The sequence below is a fragment of the Sander vitreus genome, chromosome 10, assembly GCF_031162955.1.
Source record: "Sander vitreus isolate 19-12246 chromosome 10, sanVit1, whole genome shotgun sequence".
NCBI lineage: Eukaryota > Metazoa > Chordata > Actinopteri > Perciformes > Percidae > Sander > Sander vitreus.
Window position 1 is genome coordinate 34841820 of NC_135864.1, and position 13492 is coordinate 34855311.

Sequence of the window (13492 nt, forward strand, 5' to 3'; positions counted from 1 at the left end):
TTGTTGTTAAACTGTGTGTAAAATGAGCGGTGACATTAAAATCATCTGTTTCAGGTAACAGCACCCTAGGGTACCGTCTATTTGCTGGATTGTTCCGAGGTAACCGTCGGTAGCTAACGTTAGCAGATAAGCCCGTTGACAGCAACAGTAGTGTGCAATGACAAATAAAGCAAACTTGCTAAAAAAGGAACTACGCGCTGTTTTCAGGTAACGTTACTGTTGACGTTCAAACAGGCCTGTGTGTGTGTTTAGAGAAATATCTTTATACTGCAAGGCTATTATTTATCTTATTTTTATTTGTTATTTATATATTATTTTATTGCCATTACCTGTTTTCATACAGAAGTTTAGTTTGCTAAATATATCACATTTATTTAGTTGGATATTGGATATATATATATATATATTGGATGTGAAAAGAAGGAAATGGTTCTTCCATAACATTGCACTTTAGATGTGTGTGAATGAAAAAAATTAAATCGGAATCGGCTAAAATCGGTATCGGCAGGTCAAACTCAATGAAAAACGGGAAATCGGATCATTTTCAAGCTGCACTAATCAATATTTTTTAACAATAGCTCAAATGACTCGCTATGACCTGTGATGTGATGGGCTTCACTCGTCATGAACGAAGATCAACTTTACACTTCTCCTCAGCTTTGAGGGGCTTTTTAGCACTTTTTAGCTCATTGTTTTGATTTTATGGTCAGCAACTTTGCTCTTTTGATTCACTCAACCTCATTTCCACCAGCAACAACTGTTTTCAGCAACAATAAAAAAGCTATAGTAAACCCACTGTACACAACAAACTAGTTAGCAACTAGCTGGTGAACATACAGTAGAGGAGCGTTTAGCTGCTCAAGAATACTGGACTTAAATTTGTCAGGTGGACATGAACACGACTCAAAATAACAGGTTTGCCATATCAGCTGAAAATAGGTCTAATATGTTATATATGTTAACAGCTTGGTCAATGTCCCAAAAATGTATTACTACAGTACTACACACTGCCACTTTGGAATCTGGCAGCTTGTCCTTATTTTCTGTACATGTATCACTAACAACAGACTAAACAATCAATTGATGGAATATACTTTACTCTAGCCTTATTTAAGACAAGGAAGGAAAAGTGATTTAGCAGCAGCCAATCAGGGGATTCAAAGACCATGTAAACAGAAGGGTGCACCCCAGGGATCACCAGCCGTCACTGCGTTTTCTCCTGCAGCGTTTACACAAATACAAAGCTCAGATAGAAAGTCAGTCAAGCAAAATTCCTGTTTGTATGTGTGTGTCTGTGTGTGTGTGCGTGTGTGTGTTGAAAGAGATGGGAATGAGGAATGACAGGCGAGGATTTCTCCCAACCTGGACAAGAACTAAAGATACTCTTTAGATAATTTGTGTACACACCAAACACACTAGTAACATCCACATACACTGACAAGGTGAGGACGGATGGCAAATTAGTAAATCATGGACAGGAAAGGCAGAAGTGACATTGTGACTAAAAAAAATATTTTTCTTGAAAGCAAAGAGGCTCTTAAAAAGGTGCTGGAAGTAAAATAATGTACCATGTATGCGGTTTGTCCAATTTCCTTTCACCTCTAGTCAGTTGAGTAAAAATGTCCATTAAGTTGGATGCTATAATCACTCTCACATGTTTACCTGCCTGGCGGCTGGCAACACAAACCACTCAAGTCTCTGCAGCTCTCAGAGCAGTAACATAATACAGACTCATCAGCTGAATTGTAAAAACACATCAAACTAACTTAAACCTCAAACTATAAACTGAAATCACAACTTCATATTTGAAATGCTGAGTTGGGTCACACCAAGCCCTGTTAAAGCTGTTGCTTCTAACCTTGCACCAAAGCCCACTGGGGGGGTGAGGGGGTGTGTGTGTGTGTGTGTGTGTGTGTGTGTGGGGGTATTTGTTTTAAGTAACAATGTGGAAACATTTTGTACTGTGCAGGGGGGCAAATGTACCCCTCCCAGATAAAACACATGGGGCGGAAACACATTTTGTATTGCTATTTCAACACAAAAGCATTGGAGCCCTCCAGAGATGTCTATGAAGAATTCTCTGCTGCTGGTGTCCAATATCAAACAATGATTACCGCCTAATCTGCAAATATCTCATCTCCACATCCAGATATTTGACTTGACTCAGGATGAGTGAGGTTCACTTTCTACAACAACAATCAAACTTCAGATGAGCACTTGGTTCTCTGCCTCTCCAAGCAGCTGGGGGGGGGGGACCAAAGGACCGTTATTTATGTTTAAAGTGCACTAACATTGTGTCCTCTTACATTTACAACAGGCGGGGGAAATATAGGGAAAAGGGAAGTGTGTCAGACAACTGATTCCTGAAGTCACATATAGAGAATATACTTTAGAGAATATTAGAATAAATTAAGTGCAATTAGGACAGACATTTAAAAAAAAAAAAATCTAACGATTATCTCATTTTCCCAGTAAAACCAGTTCAGTGTAGGGAGCCTCAGTGAGGGTGCAGCAGTCAGAGCTCAGAGGTATCAGAGGTATGGGACACACACAGTGTCCCACCCTTTTGACAGTCGAAGAAAATGACCAATTAACACATGAAACAAACATGCATATCTAAATCTACCTTTGAAAACTGCACAGAGAAGCAAAACACACACTCAAAAGTACTCACCGGGCACCAGTCAATCTCTTTTGCAGCAGTGTTTCAGGTTGAACAAGTAAACTTACATTTGGTGCCGTTTGTTTCCATTCCGCTGGTGATGCTGTCCATGTGAGATGTGTTGAAACTGAATGGGGGCCCATGAGTGAGTGAGTGAAGGCGTGTGGAGCCACCGCTGACAGATACAGTCGACGCATTTCAGATCCGCTGGTCGGGAACTTGAGGCAGGCTATTTCTCTGCTGGGTCCTAGCGTCAGCTACTGCATCCAGCTCATTGTTAGACACCTCAAATGATTCCTAAAGTTAGTTAGTAGACTAGTATGCTTATTTGCCGTGCTAGATGGGGAGCGCAATACAACTTTCAAGTCAATACGATAACGTTATGCAATTTAGCTGGCTTGAGCCAGCTAGCAGTTACGTTAGGGTAGTGTAGAGTCTTTTACCAACTGCTACATCAGGCCGTGAGGTGGGACCAGGGGAGAACGCGTGTTCTGCGTGCCAATAATCAATATCCACAATCTGTCTGCATTTCGGTGCTGTGACCCGTTTATTTTCCTGACGGCCTGCTCACCGTCGCACAACAATACAGCCCATTTCATTTCATTTCTGGTTTAGTTCCGTTCAGTTTCCTTTGCACGCAAACCTGACACGGTGAAAAGCTGTATGCTTTCCCCTTTTTCCACACACCTGTGTATCTAGTTTGCTTAATTCATACAAACAATAAAGTAAAAATGACTGTTTATGTGTTCCGGACTGTAACATTAGCACTCTCCGCTGGTTGCCTGGAAACGGCTGCTGGGCAGGAAATGGCAACATGTTCTGCTGCTTGCTCCATGGGAATGTTCTCGTTTATCTCTCAACAAGAAAGAGAATACGCCTTATCATTTCCTAAATGTCAAAACTATTTCTTTAAGAAAGTATTTTAGAAGTACTTTTTACCAATGAACCAAAAAAAAGAGGAGAATGAAGTTGTCTCATGTTTAATTGTTTAGTGACAAAATCAAAAATAACAGTATTCAAAGGAAGTGAACAACCCTGGATCTACCTTGCAGAGTGGATATAATATCTGTAGCTACAAAATTAATGGACTATTATTCCTAAAAAGAATATAAATAATAGTACATTTAAATGTATGGATCAATACAGTCTTCATCCTAAAACAGTTAGTCATTCTATTGCAATGAGCTGGAAAGCATGGAGCAGGACTGAATTGGTGTTTCCTGTATGTATTTAATGTACTGGATTGCACATCATTTTAGGTTACCATACAGCTGCACAGTGAACTGTATATTGGTGACCTTTACCTATTTAACCAGAACATTACATGGAAGTGATCTGCTAATCTGTATTTGCATTCTCACTTTGGTTTTTATTTGCACACATATCAATCTAGGTCATAAATACAATTAAAAAAAGTTGCATCTATCTCAAATTGTTACTTGTATCATTCTATATTAGTTTGTGTAAACCAGAGGGATACAGTATTTCAGGTGAAAGGGAAAACAGGGGTAAACAAACTGCATTCTTATAAACCAAAGCAAAGTGATGCTGTATGCTCACTCACTCATTCTTCTCATCTAATCATTCACACTGATAAAGTGTCATAAATGATATAGTGTATCTACATTCTACTCATTAAGATTGCTGGTGCTGCACACTCATAACTAAGAGAGCATAACAAATAAGGCAAAGCCAAAAATCTCGTCTTTATGTTTTAGCACAGACACCCCCACATGTGGCCATGCCTTCCTCCAGCCTTCAGGTTTAAGAAAAGCACATCACTAATGTACTACAGTCTCTATTGCTTACACACCACTCTGGCACTCTGCCAAAGATGCATGGGCAGCCATGTAACAGTTTATCAGTCCATCTGTGCATAATGTCTCTGTGGCCTTACCTCGGTAGGCCCTATCTTAGAAGTTCACGCTGGTGTGACCAGAATTTGGTGGGTCATATGAGGAGATCTAAAACAGGTTCTCAGCCATGGCAGTGAAACTGAGCAGACATCTACCTATCTCTTTCTTCCCCTCCTACAGTCTGTCAAGCCTCTCACTCTAGTTATGGCAGTATTCAACAGACGTCCATGTTATTAAAACAGTCGGGCCTGTTTCTTGAGCTCATTTCTCTTCCACAGAGCCAGCCGGTCAAAATCCTCCACAGTCATGCCAAACACTTGGAGGAACTCCTCTGGGGACAGGTGACGCTGAGAACACAATGATAAAGAGATGACAAAGTTAATACATTATACCTGTCTCTTTTTTAAGTATCCAATTAAGTCTCCATTCCTCTAATGTACTATTCTTTTCAACTTGGTCTTTGTTTCCCTTAAGGACATCAAGGTTATAATTACAAAAAGACAAATACATTGTTTTTTAGACAAAAAAAGAAAAAGCATATAGTATTTTCATCAGAATTCCACAACTGGCACCAGACCATAATGTAAGGAAATACAATTGACAGAAATAGTTCAATGAATATATATTTTAAAATACTAAAAATATTTTAAAGAGTTTGGTTGGTGGCCTGTTCTGCTGTGGGTTTAGCCTTTGTATTTCTAAAATCTTGGCTACGCTGCTAGTTTTTAACTAGACCAGCTCACTTGTCCTAAATGGCCCATTTCTAACTCACCTCCAGCCTGGCTCTGTCTACATCTTTGGGCAGCCTGTTGCGACCTCTGGTGGTGACAATGAGCTCCTCATAGGGGTAAATCTGCAGAGAGGGGAAGGCAGCCATGCTTTATCAAACCTTGGACATTATTTACAATACCACTGGGATTATTCAACATATAGGCTAACTCATATGGAATGAATTATTCAAATGATTAATTTAAAACCTTACCGTGTATTCTGCTGGGAGGAAAGAAAAAAAATTAAGTCAGTACAATAGAAAAAAAAAAGTAGAATGAATTGCTTCCATCTAATAAGGCATAGGTGTTATAGGTGTTAAGGCAAATATTACCTCTGCTTCCCCAGTTGACCTCGCTGCCACTGTCATACTGGTACTGGTAGCAATCAGCACTCTGAGGCTGCAGGTGTAGAGAGGGACAACAACTTCAACATAAACAGATACTGGCTTATTTACCTCTACAGTTAAGAAAGCCTTTATGTTTAAAGCCCCCTCAGATTGGAATAACCTACCTGTGAACATTCAATCCATTTAATCTCTCCACTCCTTTAAAAATGCCCTGTCCTCTTATTACAGAACCAGCTGTATCTGTCCATAACACCTCTACAACAACATGCTAACACTGGAACCACCACTTCCAATATTATTACTACTATCTAGTTTAATTCTTGCTCTGCCTCAAACTTGAATATGATTGCCTGATCCTGATGCTTTCTTTCTTTCTTTCTTTCTTTGTGGCTGTTGTTGTTTTGTTAACTGTTGTGTCTAATTGTGATCGTACTGTATATTTATATCGCTAAGGACCTCCTCGAAAATGAGATGCATATGTAATGGAATTAGGGAATAACAACAGCCCTAACAATACTCAATTCTAGTGTGTCAAGGTTAATGGCAATTTCATATAACAGATGCAATTTTAAAGATGTCAGACCCATCAAAAATAAGCCCCAAGCCTATATAATGGCGCTTTTCCATCATGTAGTACCTGCTCCACTCGCCTCGACTCTACTCTCCTTTTTTGGTTTTCCATTACGAAAAAAATTCCCTGGTACCTGCTAACAGGTACTTTTTTTAGTACCACCTCAGTCGAGGTTCCAAGCGAGCTGAGGCGAGCCGAAAAGGTGACGTGAAAGCGACAGAGGGGGGTGTCCTGAACAAACCCGCCATTTTTAAATAGTTTAGCCAGCTGTGTTTATTTTTGCTGCCTCCAGCTTCATTTGTGGCAACAACAACACACGTTCCACGTTCTGTGTGTGTGTCGTTAGGTCACGGCAGTTTACTGCGGCGCCGCTATGACGACCAGCCACGCTGAGGCGGTACTAAAATCTGCAATGGAGAACGGACGCACAGTGAGGCGAGTAGAGTCGAGGCGAGTCGAGCAGGTACCATGTAATGGAAAAACGTCATAATTAATAAAGCTAATCATGCTGTGTTGTGTCTTGTTTACTGTGGTCTCACCCTCTGGATGCCGTTGCGTCCATATCCTGGCAGCGATGCGGACTTACAAACAGAATCTAAAATACAGAAAGCAGTGATAAAATATTACAGTTTCTTAAATGTCCAATAATGTTCATGTAGTCGGCACTTTGAAATCATATGATCAATGACAGGTCAGTGCCAGAAGATGGTGCTCATGACTAACCAAGTTCCAGATGTGTGCACATAATACTGAAGCTTTGTTAATGTAAGGTCATTAAATCAAGCACAAACACATCATTTATGACCCAATGCCAACCTCCTATCAAAAACTAAGTATGAAAACAGCTACTATTTAAATAAACCATGAGCCACAAACTGAGGTGGTCTGCATGAAGCCTAAATCATTTTTGAATATTTATAAAATAGAAATGATAAACTCACCACAATCAGCACTGTACTGAGATCTGGGAGCTGTGAAATAAAGAGATCATATAGTTACATGACATCTTCCTTATTGCAAAAATTCAATGCATTTTTAATCTGCCCTACTCAACATTTTGATTAAATTCCTCAAAAAATATTCAGGGGAAGTGGCTATAGAGTTTTGACAGCCATCTGTCTAGTTAGAGGCGTAACAAAGAAACAGAGAAGACTCAAGTTGGGTACCCATCAAGCCCTGGGAGGAACACAAAACATCAAAGGGGCAATACGGCAGAAGGAGGCCAGGCAGGACTGGTTCGGGGGGGATTAAATAAAAAAAATAAAAAAACAACATACAAACACGCAAGCACAAAGACACACTGCGCGCTCCACCATCTAATCGCACAACACAGCTTGTATGGTTACAAGCCTTTGTTGCCTTTCAACCGTAGCCAACAGAGTCCCGTTCAGTTGTGTTCCCACCCATCAGAGGAACAGCTTTAATGAGAGATCTTACTGCTCATAAATAAACCAGGATATGGGACACCAGCTGTGAGAGCGAGAGAGTGCGATAGGTACACAGATAGACAGAGAGATGGAGAGTTAACAGAGTAGAATATAGAGAGCGCTATCAGGAGCGAGAGGAGGAGAAACAAGCACGCAAATTGAGATGGAGCAAAGAAGTGAAAAGAAGAGGGGAACCATTGGATAGTGATGGAGACAGAATGAATGTTAGGGGCTAACATAACTGTCCCAATACGCAGCTTGACCATTGAAGCTTGGTCATTACAAACAGAAACAACTCTGGTAGCTTCAGGTCTGACTTTATCACATCTGGCACACCTGGCTGAATGCTCTTCTCTCGGTAGCTTGATCAGATATCGCCACAACAATGACAGGCCACATCTGCTGCTGCTGCTGGCCTACCAAAGGTTCGGCAGCAGCTGTTCAACTATCTTCCATCTCAATAAACTGCCCCGCCTGCAGCAGCCATGACCCTCTCTGACCTGCATCCACAACCTTACTGCCCTCACTCCAAACCCAGATGACAGCAGATATTGAGGCTCGTAAAAAAATGAAATAACCTTGTGGCAACATATATGATCACGCTGGGAGGGACAAAGACATGGGTGCACAGGCATGAACTTGCAGAAACAGAACGAAGAATAGACAAAGAGGAAGATGCATAGGGGGCAGGGTGGATCCTTACATCCGTTGACAGTGTTGTTGTACGCCGTGGTACCGTAGCCTGTAGTGTTGAGTGTTTCCTTGCTCCCACTACGAGAATTCCTCGCACTGCCCCAGGGGTCGTTGTCATAGGAACCAGATCTGGCTTTCATCTCCTCCTTTAGGATCATCCTACCAATGCCACTCCCGATCTGAGGAAGGAGGCAGAAGGGGAAGGGCTAATTTAATGTACAGTGTTTTTCCAAGATGGAGAAAGAAGCAAATGGTGGATAGTTCAGGCATCATACCATCAGAAGTGTATTATTTATGGGTGTTCCTGAGGAGGTGACTTTCTTCAACCAGATGTTGAAGAAAGAGAGAAAGAAAATAATGAAGCGCTTACTCTTTGAAGACTGTGACTCCAACTGTCTTCATCTCCTCCTGTCGAGAAGCGTCTTCTCGGCACCCGGTAGGCTGAGAGAGACAACAGATTAAAGAGATTTCCCTTGTATGAATATAGAGTTCAGAGAGGAACACAGTGGGTGAGTGAATAAATATGACAACACAGTTACAAAACGAACCGCACTTCTATGTCTGTGTTTGGTCCAGCAGAAAAATCAAAAAAATGCAGCTTACTATCCAGCTAAACGGAGTGAAATGACTCATACCTTTGGGCGAGCTGGTGTATGGGTAGTAGTCAGACTCTGACTGGGTGTATGGCTCAGGAGAGGAGGTGGACAGTCTGGAGGATCTGAGGATGTCCTCGCTGGTCCTGCTTTTGGTAGCTGCGTCCACATCATTGTCTGTGAAGAAATGGATCAAGTTAGGAGAGAAAACAAACAGACAGTATCAAAGTAAGTGGTAATTCTGTTAAAGCAATAGTTTCACATTTTGGGAAATACAGTATGTTTATTCACTTTTTTGCCAAGAGTTAGATGAGAAGATCGATACCACTCTCATATTTGTCCGTTTAATATTGAGATATAATATAGAGTCAGGAGACTGTTAGCTTAGCTTAGCTTAGCATAAAGACTGGAAATGGAGAAACAGCTAGTCTGTTGCTGTCCAAAGGTCAACAAAGAAAAATGCTTACCAGTATCTCTAAAGCTCACAAATGAACACATTATACCTAATTTGTTTAATGCATACAAAAACAGAAGTGTCAAAATAACAAGTTGTGGTTTTAGCCATGAGCAGCGACTTTCTGCATTCTCCGCTAGCAACCTGGCAACCTCACGGTGACGACAAGACTCCTGGAAGTCACTGTGCCCTGTTTGTTTATGAATTAAACAAACAAGATATAATATGTTAATTCATGATGTTTAGAGATGGTGGTCGCCAGATCTAGCTACCTTTTTACAGAGCCAGGCTAGCTGTTTCCCCCACTCTGTATGCTAAGCTAAGCTAATTGTCTCCTGGCTCCAGCTTCATATTGAATACAGATAGAGTGGTGTCAATTTAGTACTCAAGAAGAATGTGAATAAGCCAACCCAAAATGTCAAGCTATCCCTATAAGGAGGAAAATGTGTTAATAAATATCACAAGAGTACATTTACACAGTCAACATATCCACCATTCCTGTCAGAGGATATCAATATTTCAGCCAACTGCATGACAATGACCAGCATTAACATTAGTTCAGTTACTGCTCAGCCTGAGGCACACAGTTGTTTCATGAGCGGTGTGAGGCGATGATATTGATGCCACTCTGCACTAAACTACAGTCAATGGGAGTCAATGGATGTGACATGCAGTGTATTGTCAGATAGATCGCTCTTCACTCTGTTAGCCATTAGCGATGCCGGCCCGATCCATGATCCATTGAATTCCTATGCACATGATGCATGACACCGATGGCAGACATTCTCATCTCTGGGACACACACTTTAAGCCTGATGACCGGGCAAGCCACCACACACACACACACACACACACACACACACACACACACACACACACACACACACACACACACACACACACACATCCATTATTCTTCTTCATTAGTAAAATTAATCTGACTGTCAGTGCTGCGGTGGTCCCCTCAACCATTCAGTTTGACAGCAGATTGAAATTTCTGTCAGCGAAAGTATGGCTGTGACGTATTGACATGGGATGACAAACAGAAAGAGAGATACGTACACACACTCACACACAGAGATATGCAATATCTATCTACCGGCATTGAGTGAAACAGCGAGAGGAGGGAGATACTTACAGTGGCAAGGTCACCGGGTAAGGTGAAGCAGAAGGTGGAGGGAAGTGAATAAAAGTGATTGGATGCAATAAAAAAAGAGGTGAAAAGAAAAGGGAAACATTATTGGAACGTCCCCAAGGGAGAAGTGACAATGTGAGAGCTCCCATATGGAGAACAAGGACCAAGCCACCAAGACCTTTTCTATACAGCTGAGTAGTACATAACAGGCCTTTGATGCACACAGCAACACAACTTCACATGTGGCTTTAGATTTACATCAATCCTGTTAAGTGATAAAACATAAAATAATAATCAATTGCTGTTTAGGAGGACATAAAGTACGAGAAGAATCAACACGACTGTTGTTGAAGTGTGTGCAAAATGTTCGCATTAAAGGTTTCAATTTACTTTATTCTTCAGTGGCAAAATGTGTAATGTAAAAATAATGGCCAGTGATGTACTAATTATAGCTAAGACATATGGAAGGGGGAAAGTGTCTATACACACGTCCACACAGTTTACTAACTACCCCACAAATACCAACACACACAGTAACATGCAGGACAAGAACAAAGATAAACTATGCTCCTGCAGGTCTTAATCTTCTGACTCTCAGCTGAAAAGCATTTTCCAGTATGATGTGACAAGGGGATAGTGAATCATTTTTCATATGAATGTTTATACTGAAGCACACTATCCAGATGGCTGAATTGCATTTCAGTTCACTGACTTGTAAAAAAAAAAAAGAAAAGAAGAAAAAAGAAATAGCATCTTGAAATGGCATCTTGTGTTAACCTCACTGCTGTAGAGTATTTGATTGAACGACAACACAATTCCACACAATTAAGAAATCAGACTTCTGTCTCACATACTCTCTCTGTTTTCAATAAAAAAAACAAGCACCACAGCAGATGTGTCTGAATTCAGTATCTTAAATCACACACTGACCACTGGTTAACTAGGCTAGGCTGAGTCTCCACAGCAAATATAAATTCCAGTTATAATACAGTTTTCCACTGTGCTTTGTGCCGTTTTTCTGTTCTATTCTGGTGAATTGTGTGTCCTCAGAGTCCCATGTACTCAACACTTGTCACGCCTGAGCAACCTTCACTTCATTCAGGGTCTATTCCAGACCCATTTGCCGACAAGAACCTGTCGTGCTGCGGGAGCTGCACGCAGAAGCAGGCATGTGCTTGTGGCATGCACACTAAACATTGCTCTTTTGCATTGGGCCAGTTACCAATGCAATACGTCTAATTGATCTTCATCTTCAATAAAAAAAAGTTGTACAAGTCAAACTCTATTTCCTTTGTGCATTTTTAAGCACAAAGTCAATATTTTCCATTTGTCTGGTTTTGTTAACGAGGGCTTCATTTTTCTATGACAACTGGAGCATCAATAGTAATAAATGCCAAATCACAGCTGTTAAAAACATCAATAGGTCAGTAAAAACATCTACATGGAGTACTCTAACACAAAATGACTAAACTGACAGGAGGACAGGCAGGCTAAGGCGGGGCTAACTGCACTGTACCCGTTCTCGAATAGATGGGAGGCTTCCTGTAGATGTTGGGGTCCCCTGTGGCTGAGGAGAGAAAGAGGAGATGGAGAGGTGAAACATGGAGGAGTAAAGGAGGAGAGGATGTGACTTTTCTGTCGGGATGATCGGAAGGGGCGAGGTGGAGGTAGGAAGGATGGTTGTAAAGGAAGGTAAAGATGCAGTATGAGGGGGAGAATGTGCCAAAGAATTATGTACAGTATATAAATACGACTTAGTCACATGTTCACACACTCTGATTCCCACGGAACTTAAAATGAATGATTTGCATTCGTGAGTAAGGGCAGATGAAATCTTCCCCACGTAGTAAAAAATCTATGAGATTGAGAGTGGTGCAATGAAGAGATGGGGAGTCCTACCTGGTACATGAAAATGTTTAGGGGGCTGGTTTGTGGTGGGTGTGCTTGACCGCCCCTCTTGGCCGTAAAAAGGTGAACTCCTGCCACTCTCAGAGCCTGCAGCCAGCCACAGCCAATCACAGCAAAGGAAACATGAGCATGAAGGAAGGCCTCAACACAAGTCTCAACCATGCAGATGAAAACCAAACAGCCTAAACATTCATTCAATTTACAAAGTGACATTGGATAACTTTTCCACTTGTGCAATTACAAAGGCTATTGACTTGCCTTCCTATTACAGTAAGTACAGTGTCAATGCACATGTGTAAGAGTTAAATGAAATGACAGCCAACGAGCACCTGCAGCACATGAGATAGCCAAACAACTCTTTTGGAGTGAAAAAGATTCTGCCCCAAGGCAGTGAATCTGTATATCTTTTGTCACCACTAAAACACTTTGATGGCATATATTTTAATATTGTTAATATATAAGAGTGGTGATGACATACAAATGGAAATGAGAAGCAATTTGAGCTCTCTTAAAGAAATAGTTCAACATTTTGAACTATTTCAAAATACATTTTGAGTACATTAACACGTATTAGTTTTCCTTGCTGAGATTTAGGTGGTAAGACTGATACCAGTCTCACATATTAGAGTGGTTTCAATCTTCTCATCTCGACATCAGCAAGATAGCAAAAAGGCATATTCCCCAACATGTTGAACTATTCCTTTAAATGACTCAACTTCAGTAGAATCATTCCCTTTGCTCAGAAACTCCATTGGGCTTCAACTTTGTTCAAAGTGCATTTCACATTAAGTACAGAATGATTGTCTTCCTTTTATATATATTTTTTATATTAAAAGACTGATATTAAACTCTGAGGCTATCAGCAGACAACTAGGACTGGATACCATCTGACTTACCAGGGTAGGCATAGTGCTGCGGAGAGCGAGGCATGATGGGTGACATGCCTTGGCGACTATATGTCGGCGAGTCAATATAACCTGGACTGGAGCAGCGCCTCTGCTTTATATCCAGGCTGTCGTAGTCCTGAAAAGATAAAGGTGAGGTAAAAGTAGAAAAAGAGCAGGGGGCAACGAGGA

The 13492-nt window shown here is 41.0% G+C and overlaps 2 protein-coding genes across 5 annotated transcripts in view; both read right to left on the minus strand.

The window, feature by feature from the left end:
* The window catches only part of afap1l1a (actin filament associated protein 1-like 1a), a 32448-nt gene extending 29556 nt beyond the window's left edge, over nt 1-2892 (minus strand). Inside the window, exon 1 of one of the 4 annotated variants that reach the window (XM_078261273.1) lies at nt 2731-2892. In XM_078261273.1, the coding sequence (XP_078117399.1) occupies nt 2731-2773 (43 nt within the window). In that variant the 5' untranslated portion in view covers nt 2774-2892. Of the gene's footprint in view, nt 1-2674; nt 2694-2730 lie in introns of those variants that run through there. The other 3 variants (XM_078261272.1, XM_078261275.1, XM_078261277.1) reach the window with 3 other exon arrangements.
* Nucleotides 2893-3631: 739 nt separating this feature from the next.
* Nucleotides 3632-13492, minus strand: part of ablim3 (actin binding LIM protein family, member 3) — a 57225-nt gene continuing 47364 nt past the window's right edge. The window contains exons 12-22 of the mRNA XM_078261282.1: nt 13313-13439; nt 12408-12503; nt 8962-9096; nt 8697-8767; nt 8337-8505; nt 7148-7177; nt 6746-6801; nt 5621-5687; nt 5501-5511; nt 5291-5371; nt 3632-4865 (exon numbers count right to left, since the gene is read on the minus strand). Coding sequence (XP_078117408.1) covers nt 4752-4865; nt 5291-5371; nt 5501-5511; nt 5621-5687; nt 6746-6801; nt 7148-7177; nt 8337-8505; nt 8697-8767; nt 8962-9096; nt 12408-12503; nt 13313-13439 — 957 coding nt within the window. The 3' untranslated portion in view covers nt 3632-4751. The remainder of the gene's footprint in view (nt 4866-5290; nt 5372-5500; nt 5512-5620; nt 5688-6745; nt 6802-7147; nt 7178-8336; nt 8506-8696; nt 8768-8961; nt 9097-12407; nt 12504-13312; nt 13440-13492) is intronic.